Source organism: Equus przewalskii, chromosome 25 (genome assembly GCF_037783145.1).
Source record: "Equus przewalskii isolate Varuska chromosome 25, EquPr2, whole genome shotgun sequence".
Lineage (NCBI taxonomy): Eukaryota > Metazoa > Chordata > Mammalia > Perissodactyla > Equidae > Equus > Equus przewalskii.
The window spans coordinates 18207952-18221824 of record NC_091855.1 but is presented as its reverse complement, the minus strand read 5'-3'; the positions used below and the strand labels follow the sequence as shown (position 1 = coordinate 18221824).

The window sequence follows — 13873 nt, the reverse complement described above, 5'->3', positions numbered from 1 at the left end:
AAGGCAACTAAAGTTCAAGATCATCTGGTCTCCAGGCAACCTTTTCCAGACTTGCCACCTCAAATGGGAGAGGTCCTTCCTTGCCTTTCTATTACACCTTTGGGACCTCAGGAGGAGGAGAGCCCCAGAAACCTTGGAATGATGTGAGGTTTGGAGTTTTTGAAAGACAAAGTATATGGATTAGGTGGTAGTGTCTACACTGGAAAGGAACAATCAGGTTTCAGAGGAAGGAGGACAGTTTCTCCTTACCCTTGTATCTGAAACACACTAACGTCAGTTTTTTTTTAACAGTTACTGTTCTATTCCATACTCTTGGTTCATGTAAGTCCTCCTGAAGCTTGTCAAGGTCTGATTCATTACTGACTGCCAGCTCTTCTGTGGCTTGTGAGGGAAGTGAGATGCTTATTGTGTCACCCAGCATTCGAGAAGATGGGTGACCAGCATCTGGAGTGATGAGGCTGGTTAGTCTAGGAATTCTTCTCTTTCTGATGTCATAAGAGTTTACTGTTGCCTTGGCCAACATAAGCCAGCAGTTAATTTGTCTAGGGCAGGCAGTGCTGGAGGTGCTAGGGGCATATGTACCACGGGAATCAGCCTGCAGATTGTTTCACGCCAAGCCTTGAGATCCTTAGAAATGCCCCCATTTTTCTGAAGAACTTTCAGAGAAGTGAACCAGGCCACGTGGGTTTGGGACAGAAAGAACCTTGTGCTGTCACTATTATTAGGCTGCAGTTTTATATTTACTGGGGAGTGCATCCCCCCTGAATTCAACCCAGCTGTTGAACTCATGCTACATTTGATATTATTTTCCCCAAAGAAAACTAGTACTTAGCTTATCCTTTCATTTACCTGTTTAAAATAAAAAACTCTGGAGCTAAAAAGGCTCTTCTTTGGTTTTCCTTTTACCTCTTCAGTGCCTTCTACATTCCTTAGTTATCTCTCTTTTTTTTCCTTGCCTTCTGTATCACCTCCTTAGATACATAAGCATTCTTGCAGCTGAATATTCACCCACAGATGCAGCTGTGAAGACCAGTGAGCTATCATGGAAAGGAGAGTTCTTATATTTCCTGCGTTACCTGAATTAGGTAGTGAGGGTATCTAGGGAAGAAAATAAGAAAATTCTCAGCATAAAAAATAATAAAAATGGTATTAATAATGGTAGCTAATGTTTTCTGAGCTCTCATTCTATGCCAAGTGCTCCACGTGGGGACCATCACAGTGTAATCCAGGAAGACCCCTACTGAGGGGTACTACCAGCATCCCCATTTCACAGAAATGGAGGCACACAGAGTGCAAAGCTGCCAACTGCAAGCTGAAATGACTTTGGGGGACTCGTGTTTTATTTATGCAAAATTTCCATTTAGTTTCCAACTGTTTCCATGTTTGTTATATAAAAATAACTTCCTCCCCAAATCTTTCAGTAAATTGATGCTATAGGAAGATAATGCTGTTTTCCCACAAGTTAACCCCAGAGAGTTATGCACACACCTGTTAGAGAAATCAGTAATTTGGCCAATTAGGGAGTAGTTAGCCCTGAGAGTTGTTAGTAATTTGGCCAATCAGAGAGTAGTTAGCCTTAAATTTGAGGGCCTGTGGGCCTGGGATGAAGCCTGGCACATCCAAGGCCAAGGTGAGGAGGGGAGGGCAGGGGTTGGTGTGTGCGTATGGGGGTTGATGCTGGGGCCCTTCATTCCAGAGGTCCTAGTTGCGTGCCTCTTAGGACCTTTATTAGGAGTTAGAGAAGGTTACAAAGGTAGAAACTTCTTGTCTGGGAGGTAAATACATACAACTGGCCCATCGCTTTGCATCATTGCCAATTACTCAATACCTAGTTGAGGCGTTGAGGACAACAGGTGTGCGTAGAAGGCCGAGCATGGTGTGTCTAGAGTGGTTGGAGAGGCTTCGTGGAAGAGGTGAGACCAGAAAAACCCACAAAGGATGGGCTGCATTTCAAAGTAGGAGAGGGGAGGACGGTGTAGGCTAGTGAGTGATTCTGCTTGCCCTGCTTCTCATTTATTCTCATTAATATGCATATGTATATTCATTTATATTGTCTCAAAAATCTTAGTGCTTTCCTTAAGTTACTCTTTACAAAGTTAGCCCCAAGAGGACAGAACTTTTTTCTTTTGGTCCAAGTCAAGGATTGCACTCGGTCGGCCATGGCTGCTGATGGTGTTCTGTGGGCCTGAGCGTTTTCCCACAGAAGCTGAATTTGGCAGCTCTTAGGTGGGTCACGCACCCTCAGTTTGACACATTCCTTGCCGCTACTCTTGTCTTACACCTGACCTGACTCAACACGGATGTCACGTGTCTTTGTAAACACTTGCGTTTGTGACTCATGGTGTTAAGACTTCATTGAAAAAAGGAAAAGGAACTTTAACAAGTTCTCATTAAGTGAAACTCTCTTCAGAGCTTGAGAACCTTATTTTAAAACCTAATCTGCCCTTTTCCCAAATCTCATCTTAAAATTCCTTTTGCCTTTTTACTGAAGGAAGTAACATCTTGTCCTTTTGTTTTAGGCTGCTTTTCCTTCTCTTCCCCCGAATAGTGCCTGGCTCCCTCAGAATGGGAGATCGAAAGTTAGAAGCTTGGAACTGTGTGCATTTAATGATATTTAAAGCCTGAAAAGCCCATCTCTGTGTAACTTATATAACTTTTCTACTGAGTATGACTAAGGGCCTGGCAGGAAAAAATCAGCCTGAAGAATACTTTCAATATAAAGTAATGAGTGACCACAGAGGGTTAGAAATGGAAGCTCCCTTTCAACATAACATTTTCAGTTTGCTTCTGCAAATACGCTGTCTTTCTTCTTGGCGTTTATTTTGACCATTTGCTGCCTTTTAGGTTACTGTAGTTGATAAAAGGCTGCCAGACACTATAATAATTCTTCTTTGTTTTTTTGGCTGACATTTTTCTACCTTGAGATAGTAAACTCCACTGAGTGCCTGTGGTTAGAAAGGGACAGAAGGCCAGGCAACTCCCAGCTCATTTCTCACTCTGCCTCTCCCTGACTTCAAGACGAGCCACCTTCTTGAGCCTCGGTTTCTTGGTACCAGCTTCACAAGGATGAAACGGGCATCAGTCAGTATCCGTGGTGGTTTTGTATGACTGAGTGTGTGAGAAGTTTGTAACCTCCAAGGTAATTAGGAAAGGACAGTAACTTTGCTTACTTCTGACCTCTTGGGCAATGGGCTGGTTCTTTCTGAGGTTCCCTGTGGTGAGGATTGGTGCAAGTTGGGCCAAGAAGGTTGACGGTAAGGAGCAGAAGTCATTGGGCTCCCTCTTCTGGCTGTGGAGCCTGTAAGAAATCCGCCCGCAGTGAGGGGATCTTAGAAAGTAGTGGAAGGGCCCAAGCACAGGGCGCTCTGCAGAGTGCCTTCATGTGTCCTTCCCTCCTCGGCAGGCACTGAGCGACCGCTTCAGCGGTGAGATCCCCGATGACCAGATGGCACACAGCTCCTTTTTTCCAGATGAGTACTTCACCTGCTCCTCCTTGTGCCTCAGCTGTGGGTAAGTGAGGCCAGCCATCCATCTCCACACCTTGGGAAAAGAGGACTAGCATGGTGCTTCTCAGACTTCAGTATGCATGCAAATCACCTGGGGTCTGGTTAACTCACAGATGCTGATTTAAGGATGGGGTGGGGGCTGAGATGGTGTAGTTCCAGCAAGTTCCCAGGTGATCCTAGTGGTTGTGGAAACCACACTTTGAGGTTGCAGGGGATTCCAGAACACATGGTTATGGAGAATCCCCTGAAGATTCCAACCTAGTTTAGATGTGAAATTGACTGGTTGGGGCAGTTTTTACCACAGAAAACTTGAGGTTGTCTGTTTTTCTATATTTCTCCTACCAGGGCTTTAAATCCTAGTCATTCCATTTATTCAGCTAATATTTGGCAGCCCAGTGTGTAGCGTGCTGCGGTGGGTATCTATCCCAGCTGATCCCTTTCACTATGAAGGCAAACGCTTAGAGCACATTAGAATGATCCAGGGAGCTTTCAAAATTATCGAGGCCTGGGACCCACCTCCAAGGAGTCTCATTTAATGGAGCTGGGGTGGGGCCTCAGCATTGGTGTATTTAAAAGGCTCCACAGGGAATGCTAATGTGTGGCCTTAGTTGGGAACATTGAGTTAGGGCAGTACTTCTCCAGCTTTAATCTGTGTGTGCATCACCTTGGGATTTTGTTAAAATGTGGACCGAATCAGCAGGTCTGGGTGAGGTTCTGCATTTCTAACAAGCTCCTGGGTGCTGCCTGTGCTGCTGGCCCATGGACCACAGTTTGTTACAGGGGGATCAGAGCAGTGATTATCCAGTTTTAGCATGCATCAGAAAAACCGGAAGGACATGTTCAAACAGATTGTTGGGCCTTGCCCCCATGGGTTCTGATTCAGTAGGTCTGACGTAGGGCCTGAAAATTTGCATTTCTGGTGAATTCCTAGGGGATGCTGATGCTGCTAGTCGGGGACTACACTTTGAGGATCACTGGATTAATTTGAGCTGTTGATGGCTATTAAGGCACAGTCTGGTGACTTGTCTGATGGAGCCCAGGGGATTTAAATGCTGTGTGTCAGGGTTAGAGTGCAGTCTCCGTGTCCCGTAGACACTCCCCCACCCCTGAATTGTCTTTGCTCACATCAGGACCACTGCTCGTGTCCTCCGCATTGGCCCATCTAGAGGAGACCTGAGCCTTTTCTGCTATGAATGGCCTTTTTGCATTGAACCCTGGAGGCCACCTGCTGGGCACTGAACCACCTTGGCTTTGAATTTGTAAAAAGGACTTGGCTCTTGGATTATATGATCTGGGCTAGGGAGAACTAAGGATTATCTTGGAGAGGGAAGAGGGATGCTAGTTGCCGGTGAGACTTGCCTGCCTTTTTGCTTGCCCCCTGAGCCCAGCCACAGGGGCCTAGGCTCTGCTGGATCATCGCTTTTCTGTCCTAACTGAGCCTCATCAGGGTTTCACTTTTGCTTCTGTCATAGTGAAATTCTGAAGTCCTGATCTCTGTTTTTGCATTCAGGATGGCAGAGCTCACTGTTCATTTGGAAGGTTTTCTTGTCCAGCTTAAGCCTCCTCTTAACGCATTGCCAAATTTGGGGGGTTAGGTTTTGTTTTGCATCTTGGCAGCCTGTTCTGGTTAAACTTCCCATATCATGCTGTGTGGAGATTTGAGTTTCCTGAGAGCCGTTCAGGTTTCATCTCTTGTCAAGGTGGTGTCTTCTGACTCCCCCATTCCACTGAGGGGCCAGGTGGTTTTTCCAAGAAAAGATTCCTCCTTTTCCCCCTTGCTTCTCACGAAAGGGTAATAGTTGCTCTACCTTTGTCATGCTGTTGATTACAGGTGTGAGAGGCATGTGGGTTTCTGTGACAAACTGCCCTCTCTGTGCTCAGCATTCAGGCCCGGTTAATAACCAAGGTCTGGCTTCAGCCCTGTGTCTGGTTCAGGGTGAGACTCTTTTGCATAAGTGCACTGGCTCCTTTCGCCACCTCATTGTCAGCTTTTGGGCTTCACTCAGGGCTGGATGTAACAACAGCATGAATCACGGGAAGGAAGGAGTACCCCATGAAGCCAAGAGCCGCTGCAGATACTCCCACCAGTATGACAACCGAGTTTACACCTGCAAGGTGAGTCCTCCACGCTTCTGTCTGCTCCAGCAGCTGGCTGGCTGGTCACCGTCTCCTTTTGGAAAGACTGGCTTGGGGCCACTCTTTGCTGCATCCAAAGTATTTGATATTAATATTGAATATCTGGAACTTCTCCTCAGTTGTAACCAAAAGAACTCACATGTCTTTCTTGCTGGGGCTCCTTGGTTTGTTTTTTGAAGCTTGTTTTCCCCTTATTCTGTTGAGCTTGTAGGCAAGGGTCATATACATTGACTATTCATTCCTCTTAAGAGAAGTGTTCTTCAGGAGCCCAATTTTGATTGATTTCTCCTGTCTGTGACAGGGGTATAATTTACGGCTCAGTTTTGGGGTCTGGGATGGGTGCACATTCAGTTCATGATCATTCAGGGCATTGGCTTCTTTAAAGAAATGAACTTTCTTCTGATTTGCTAAACTCAGGGTCTGTAAACCCTCAGCTGGTATGGTTTGCGGGGAGCGGGGCTGGACAGGGCTGTGAAGAGGCCATGGGTCTGGCGTACAGAGAAGAAGCTGGCAGAGTGCCCCATGTTTCAGGCCTGCTATGAGAGAGGCAAGGAAGTCAGCGTAGTACCCAAGACATCTGCTTCCACCGACTCCCCCTGGATGGGCCTCGCAAAATACGCCTGGTCCGGGTGAGTTAAACGACGTGGCTAAGGGTCGTTTGGTGTGTTTGTCTCCCCAGGCACCTGGCTGGGTAACAGTCTCTATTTGCCTTCTTCCTAGGTATGTGATCGAGTGTCCTAACTGTGGCGTGGTCTACCGGAGCCGTCAGTACTGGTTTGGGAACCAAGATCCTGTGGATACAGTGGTGCGGACGGAGATTGTGCACGTGTGGCCTGGAGTAAGAGCTCTTTGTTTATTTTTCTTCTTTCTTTTGTATCATTCAGTTATTCATGTGTGCGGAAAAGTGGAACTTGTTTAGAATTAAGGTTAACCATGAGTTTCAGTATATTGGTGGTTTAGGAGGGCTTGATCTGGAGAGCCTTTCTTGTTCTAGCCCTGTAATTATTTTGATTCCTTCTTGCAGAAATATTAGAAGCACAACTTAAACTAGAAATCTTTAGTTATACTGCCTTAGCAAATGAAAATTTTTTCATTTTCCAAATGCATATGTTTGTATAGATGTATTTATAATTTGCATGCCATTTATCTGCTTTTTTTCTCATACCACAATTTTATTTCCACATTGCTTCCACTTTTCATGATTCTCATTTGCAGTCATTGTGTAATACTCTATCTAGTGTTACAGTTTGATTCTCCATTCCCTTCTTTTTGGACATTTATTACTGTGTATGATTTATTATCAAAGAAATAGTGACCATCTTCATGTAAGAAACCCTTTGTTTTGGGAAATTTTCTTGAAGTATATTCTAAGAAGTAGGGCTACTATAGATCCTTACTACTTTTTAATTTGACTTTTGAATTTAAGATGTTGGAAACACCTGTTTATGAGGCAGTGCTATGGTGCTTTCATTGTGCATTAAACCGCAATTCACATTTGGAGTTACGCATACATCACAACACATCCAAACCTTTTCCCTTCATGGATTTTCTCTAAGGGACTTATTTTACTTGGTGTTCCCCTTGCTGGGTGATCCCTGAGCCCACAGTCAGCCTAATAGGCCTACCTGCCGATCCACCTTTGAGCTTTCCTGGATCCTATAGGTACCATTTACCTATAGGTAAAATTGATGATTTCCTTATTGTTTTGTTCCAGTTCCCAGCCCCACTGAAATTTGCAACTGTGGTGTGGTCTCATTTCTGGAGCCCTTTGCATGATGGTCCAGGCCATCCTGTCCCAAGGATTTAATGTGGCCTTGAACAGTATAATTTTCTCACTAGGCTGTTATAGTAATGTCTTTTGTTTTTTGATCTGTGTTACTTCTTTCTTGTAAAAGCCATTGTCTCTATGGTAAGATAGTTTTTATTCCAAGAAAACAGTAATAAACATAGTTTTATTTTAGGCTACATTCCTCATAGTCCTTGGGGTTAGGGTGTACAGTCTTCTCCCCTTCTGTTTGTTCACTCGTTTATTTATTGTTTCAACATACATTTTTGAGTGTTATGTGCCAAGAATTGAACTAGATACTTAGAAAAATCCAAAAATGAAAAAGATAGGTTATTGTTCTCAGAGAGTTCACAGTCTAATAGGGAGTCAAATACATAAACAGGTATTTCACTTCTACATGGAAGTAGGATTCCTAGAGGTGTGTGTACAAGTACTAGAGGAACTGAGTGGAAGTGCTCCTAACCCAGCCTGGGGTGGGGGCTTCCTGGAGGAGGTGTTATCTTTACACGAGTATCTCCTGGATTGGATATCTTGCCTGTGGGCAAAGTAAGGCCCCAAGTCTTATGGTCAACTTGAAGAGAATAGATCAGTGATGACTGGTTGGGTGTGATATTGCCTAGAAGCCACAGAGATTCCTGGTCTGTCTCCGTTCTTCTCTGGCAGGGCCCCTGTGGTTCTGAACTGGCCATGGTGAGTTGTGACCCACCCGAGACCCCTCTCTCCTTCCTTTACGGCCTTCATTCCAAGCCTGACAGGAGCCTGCTTTTCCTTTCAGACCGATGGATTTCTGAAGGACAATAACAACGCTGCCCAGCGCCTCTTGGACGGGATGAACTTCATGGCTCAGTCGGTGTCTGAGCTCAGCCTTGGGCCCACCAAGGCCGTGACCTCCTGGCTGACAGACCAGATCGCGCCTGCCTACTGGAGGCCCAACTCTCAGATCCTGGTATGGTATGCGGGACACCCCCGCCTCCTGGCACGGGCCATTCTGCTTGTGCCACTCTGCCCTGTCCTGAGCTTGTTCTGGGAGTGGGGCGCAGAATTTCTCTCTGTCAGCTCTGCTCCCAGAGTATTGGAAAGGGTGGGGTACCCTGAGGCAGCCAGGGTCCTCTTCGCCTACTGATTTCCCTTTGGATTATTCTGCATGTATTTTGTTTGTGGTGGATTTTAATTTCCTTACCTGCAAGGGCCAATTATTGGTTAGATGTCTGAGGTATAGATACAGGCATACCTCGCTTTATTGCACTTCGCAGATAATTGCGTTTTTTATGAGACCCTCCACCAGCAAAAAGATTACGACTTACTGAAGGCTCAGATGATGGTTAGCATTTTTTAACAGTAAAGTATTGTTTAATTAAGGTATGTACATTGTTTTTTTAGACAATGCTGTGTTACACTTAATAGACTACAGTGTAATGTAAACGTAACTCTTTATGTACACTTTGAAACCAAAAAATTCACGTGACTCACTTTATTGCAACATTTGCTTCATTGCAGTGGTCTGGAATTAGAACCTGCAATATCTCGGAGGTATGCGTGTACAGAATCTGGAGGAAAAGTGGCCTTTAGAGGTCATTTAGGGTCATCCTCCACTTGATACATAAACCTCTCAGCACCCACAGCAGGGGAGGACCCAGCTTTGGCCCAAACACTTTGGGACAGGAAACTCACTCCTCACCAACTTCCCAGAACTGTGAAAAAAATGAATTCTTGTTGCTCTTCTGGCTAGAATTAGCGTAGTCCCTTCTGAGAACCCTGTGACTCAGCCAAATAGATTTGAGGTGCCTTTCCAGGTCCTTCTTGGAAGGAAATGATAATCACAGCTGTGGTTTGGTGGGGGCAGTCTGTGTGGCTAGGGGTCTTAGGTCCCCTCCATTAGGATTATTGGGGTCCTGCCATTCCAAGATGCTCCTGGGGTCTCCCCCGGGTCTTGTTGACTTTCTCAGCTGAGCAGACATGAGTGATACCTGCCTCTCTGTTTGTTTTGGGCTTGGAACAGAGCTGCAACAAGTGTGCTACATCCTTCAAAGATAACGACACTAAGCACCACTGCCGGGCCTGTGGGGAGGGCTTCTGTGACAGCTGTTCATCCAAGACCCGGCCAGTGCCCGAGCGGGGCTGGGGCCCTGCACCTGTGCGGGTGTGTGACAACTGCTATGAAGCCAGGAATGTCCAGTTAGGTAACGTGGGGCCGGGAGCTGCGAGGGTGGAAGGGGGAACCTCTCTCCTTGGCACTGGGTGTCGGGAACTGGACTCCCACATCGCCAACCCTGTTCCTGCTGGCATCCTCTGCTGAGAGCAGTTGCTCCCCTGGTCTCGGCCAGTCATCCTCTAAACTCTTTGTTAACAGGGTCCTGTGTTTATCAGACATGGCTTAGACTGAGTCTTCTCCCTGGAGAAGGTTCTAGGTCATGCTCCTGGAAACTTTCTGGCTTACTTTAAAGGAAGGTTAACAAATAACTCCAGATGGTTGTGGTAAAGGACTAACAGATGTCACCTGACCCACAGCACAGACCCTTGCCATCGTTATAAGACAGCCCATGGTTCTCTGGGAGAAGAATCCAGAAGTGCTCTGCTGTTGCCTCCTGAGTTTTCCATTTGGGAAGTGACTGAGAGGTGACAGCTTTTCCTTTTTCACTGTCTACAGATGTTACTGAGGCACAGGCGGACGATGAAGGTGGGACACTGATTGCTCGGAAGGTGGGCGAGGCCGTGCAGAACACTTTGGGAGCCGTGGTGACAGCCATTGACATACCACTAGGTGGGCCTGGCACTGCTTCTCTTGGGTGTAGTGAATGTGGAGTGAGTGGTTTCGGAATGCCCTGGGCTGTCATTTTGTCAAAGGTTTGCTGATGCAGATTGAGTTGGGCAGCAGGGAGTTGACTGAAAATTGACATTTGCTTGCTTCTGCTGCATACCTTGGTGGTTTTGTATTTATTCCTGGGGGCCATCCTCTTATACCATCTATTGTTGCATAAGAAACTACCTGATAATGTAAAGTCTGAAAACAACCATCATTTTATGATGTCTCACAACTTTGAGTCAGGAAGGGTAATTATTCTGCTCCAAGTGTCATTGCCTGGAGTTCCTACCCGACATTCCAGTATGGCAGCTGGACTGGTCTCAAGGGCCAAGTCAACCTCGCTTATGTGATGGGTGCCTTGGAAGGGATGCCTGGAAGGCGGGGCTCAGTAGAAGCCTCTCTCTCCCTGTAGCCTCCAGCCTCTCCACGTGGTTTCTTCAGTGGGTAGTTGGACTTCTTCCATGGTGGCTCAGGGCTCTAAGAACTGATGTTCCAGGGGCTGGCCCCGTGGCCGAGTGGTTAAGTTCGCGCGCTCCGCTGCAGGCGGCCCAGTGTTTCGTTGGTTCGAATCCTGGGCACGGACATGGCACTGCTCGTCAGACCACGCTGAGGCAGCGTCCCACATGCCACAACTAGAAGGACCCACAACGAAGAATATACAACTATGCACCGGGGGGCTTTGGGGAGAGAAAGGAAAAAATAAAATCTTTAAAAAAAAAAAAAAAAAAAGAACTGATGTTCCAGGAAATGGAAGCTGCCAATCTCTTAAGGCCTGTGCCTGGACACTGGCACTTCTGCTGTGAGTCTCCTTTAATCATAGAGCCTGCCTCGGTTTGAGGGAGCGGGCAGGATTGTCAAAGAATTTGTGGCTGTCTTTAATCCGCCACATAGCCAAGCTATTATTCATTTAGGACTTAAGATAGCTCCTCAGCTCTGGATGTGAGGGGTACTTGTAACCAGAATGGGAAGAGGGAGAGGAAGGAAAACCCACCAGTGTGGAAGGCTTAGGCAGGGTTGGCTGGCCTGGGGTGTTTCAGCCCATTGTTGGGGAGAGACCAAGAACTCCTGGGTGGGTGGTGATGAAAACTGCTTGGATCGGATTTAATCATTGTGGCTCAGATGTGGACAGATGAGGAGCCTTAGACTCAAGGGTGTAGAAAGAGATGGATTTGCGCGGGCTTGTAGCTCAGGTTGCATCTGGTCTCAGGAGTACCTGAGAGAGGCAGGGGCTGCCCTTGGCACAGAGAGCCTGCCAGCTGGGCTCACCAAACCGTGATCTGCTGAGCACTCGCTGGCTGTCGGGTCCCAGGCCAGCGTGTTAGACATGTTATTTCTTGTGATGCCCATAACCACTCTTGAAGGTGGGTTGTTAGATAAGTAAGGTAAGGCCCTGAGAAGTAACCTTTCTTAATCCTGCAGCTGCTAATTAACTCGTGCTCAGTGACACTGGGATTTGAATGAGGTATGTCCTCATTCCAAAGTCCGGACTTCTTTATTGTTATGCCAGCGATTCTTAATGCAGCTGCACTTTGGAGAGCTTAATATGCAGATATCCATGCCTAGGCCCAGCCCCAGGATTCTGCTCTGGGTGGTGTGGGGTGAAGGCTGGGCGTCTGCGTGTTTTAAAAGTGCTCTGGTGATCGTGTGCGCAGTTGGACGGTGAGCCTGTGAAGTGTCTGAGGGAGCCTTTCTGTGTAGGGGGACTCGGGTGTTGGATCTCGGTGTCCCACCCATTGTGGTTCCTTCCCCACCGCAGGTCTGGTAAAGGATGCGGCCAGGCCGGCATACTGGGTGCCCGACCACGAGATCCTGCACTGCCACAACTGCCGGAAGGAGTTCAGCATCAAGCTTTCCAAGCACCACTGTCGGGCCTGTGGACAGGGCTTCTGTGACGAGTGCTCCCATGACCGCCGGGCTGTCCCCTCTCGAGGCTGGGACCATCCCGTCCGAGTCTGCTTTAATTGCAATAAAAAGCCCGGTGACCTTTAACCCAAGCTCCCTCTCCAAGTCCTTCACAATTCCTTAGGTTCTCAGGGTTAGAAACAGAAGTCTCGTTGAGGTAGGCCCTCCTCCTGGGCACCTCTTGTGGTGTGTGCCCTCTACTCATCCTGGGGCCACTTTCCCACAGTGGGGGGTGGGGCAGATGGGCCGGGGTGAGCCTGGGAGCAGGCCTGAAGGCGTGAACCCCTCAGGGCAGGGGACCGAGCAGCTTATAGCAAAGGGGAATGAACCTGAATCCGTTGCATTTATTTCAGTTAAAAATAAAGACATATACCCGTATATACGTATGAAAGGAGCGTGGAGTGTGTTCAGGCTGCTGCTGGCTGCAAAGACTCACTCATGTGTCCCCAGCACAGGGCTAAGGTGGCAGTGGCAGCAGGTCTTCCCCACAAAACCGAGCCCAGTCCAAAGCCACTGCGTTGCTAGTCACCTTTCGCTGCTTCTCTCTGAGCCCTCGAAGCCTCTCCTTTCCTTGCCTTTTCCCAGCTGCCTGGGCAGGTTAGCTTCCTGGGTACTTCTTGCTTGGAATAGCCTGGAGGGAAGCGACCTGGGCCCTCTGGAGTTGGATCCCGATTCTTGGCCTAAGCTGTTGCAGTGAGACCACCTAACTTAGTGTGCAGGTCACCAGAGTGGGTGGGGGGTGAGGGGTAGGGTCCTCAGCCCTGAGAAGTCAGCGTGCAGGGAACATGGCGTCCCTTGTACCTGGGGAAAGCCCGGAGGAGACGGGCCTTCCCCTGCAGTGTTTCCTGCCTGTTGATGCTGCTGTGTGCCCAGTCCGCTCTCCCAGAGGCTGCCCGCCTGCTCCCAAATAGAACACCTGCTTCCTTCCCTCTCCAGCCCCTCGAGCCCGCCATCCGCTTCTGAGTGTTGCACTAGGATTTTTATCGCTTATTTTGAAGTGTCTTAATTCTTTGTTCCCCGGACACGTGACCCTTCTAGCAATCGGAGGGGTGATCATGAGAAATCTTCCAGGGAAACAGAGCACAGAATGGACTGTTAGTTGTTTTTTTTAAGAATATATAAAATTTCAACAGATCATTAAGAAAAAATTCTCTCTCCCCGGTTCTTGCAAGAGAAGTCAAAAGAACTTTTGTTTCTCATCAAGAGCTTGGACATCCATATCTATCGTGACTGGAAAGACTGAAGTGCTGAAATCCCGTCATTGTGGTGGATTTTATCTTCACTGGCCAAAACGAAGAATTAAAAGTGACATAGTTCTTGACTGAACTGGTGGGTGGGCCGAGCTTCGGGGAGGTACGTGGCGGTCGTTCCTGGCGTGCGTGTCAGTGTGATGTAAGCCCTTGGAATGTTGGTCCTTCTCAGACCTGCTCCCTTACTGCCTCCTGTGGCCCAGCGACTGCGGCCCTACTCTAGTACTGTGTATTATCAATTCGCCATTATAAAGGAATCTTCCTGCTCAATATGGACTGTGCGGACTCTTTCCTTTCACTCCCTCAGTAAATCTCGCTTGATGAGAAAGTAGCTGGTGCCTTTCACAGAAGCCAAGTGAGAGGTCTATTTCTAGGGTGGTTATATTTTACCTGAAATATCTTATTCTCTAACAAGAACTTAAAAAAAATAAACACGTAGCCGAATACCACAAAGCCATTATCATACATTTCCCCCAGCTTTTACATAAAA

At 47.4% G+C, this 13873-nt stretch overlaps 1 protein-coding gene across 4 annotated transcripts in view; it reads left to right on the top strand.

Moving 5' to 3' along the window:
* The window catches only part of ZFYVE1 (zinc finger FYVE-type containing 1), a 47081-nt gene extending 33428 nt beyond the window's left edge, over positions 1 to 13653 (top strand). For 2 of the 4 annotated variants that reach the window (XM_008544619.2, XM_070593543.1), the window contains exons 5-12: positions 3404 to 3510; positions 5513 to 5621; positions 6174 to 6271; positions 6363 to 6480; positions 8204 to 8374; positions 9428 to 9608; positions 10076 to 10189; positions 11988 to 13653. In XM_008544619.2, coding sequence (XP_008542841.1) covers positions 3404 to 3510; positions 5513 to 5621; positions 6174 to 6271; positions 6363 to 6480; positions 8204 to 8374; positions 9428 to 9608; positions 10076 to 10189; positions 11988 to 12220 — 1131 coding nt within the window. In that variant the 3' untranslated portion in view covers positions 12221 to 13653. Of the gene's footprint in view, positions 1 to 18; positions 149 to 3403; positions 3511 to 5512; positions 5622 to 6173; positions 6272 to 6362; positions 6481 to 8203; positions 8375 to 9427; positions 9609 to 10075; positions 10190 to 11987 lie in introns of those variants that run through there. The other 2 variants (XM_008544620.2, XM_070593544.1) reach the window with 2 other exon arrangements.
* Positions 13654 to 13873: the final 220 nt, after the last annotated feature.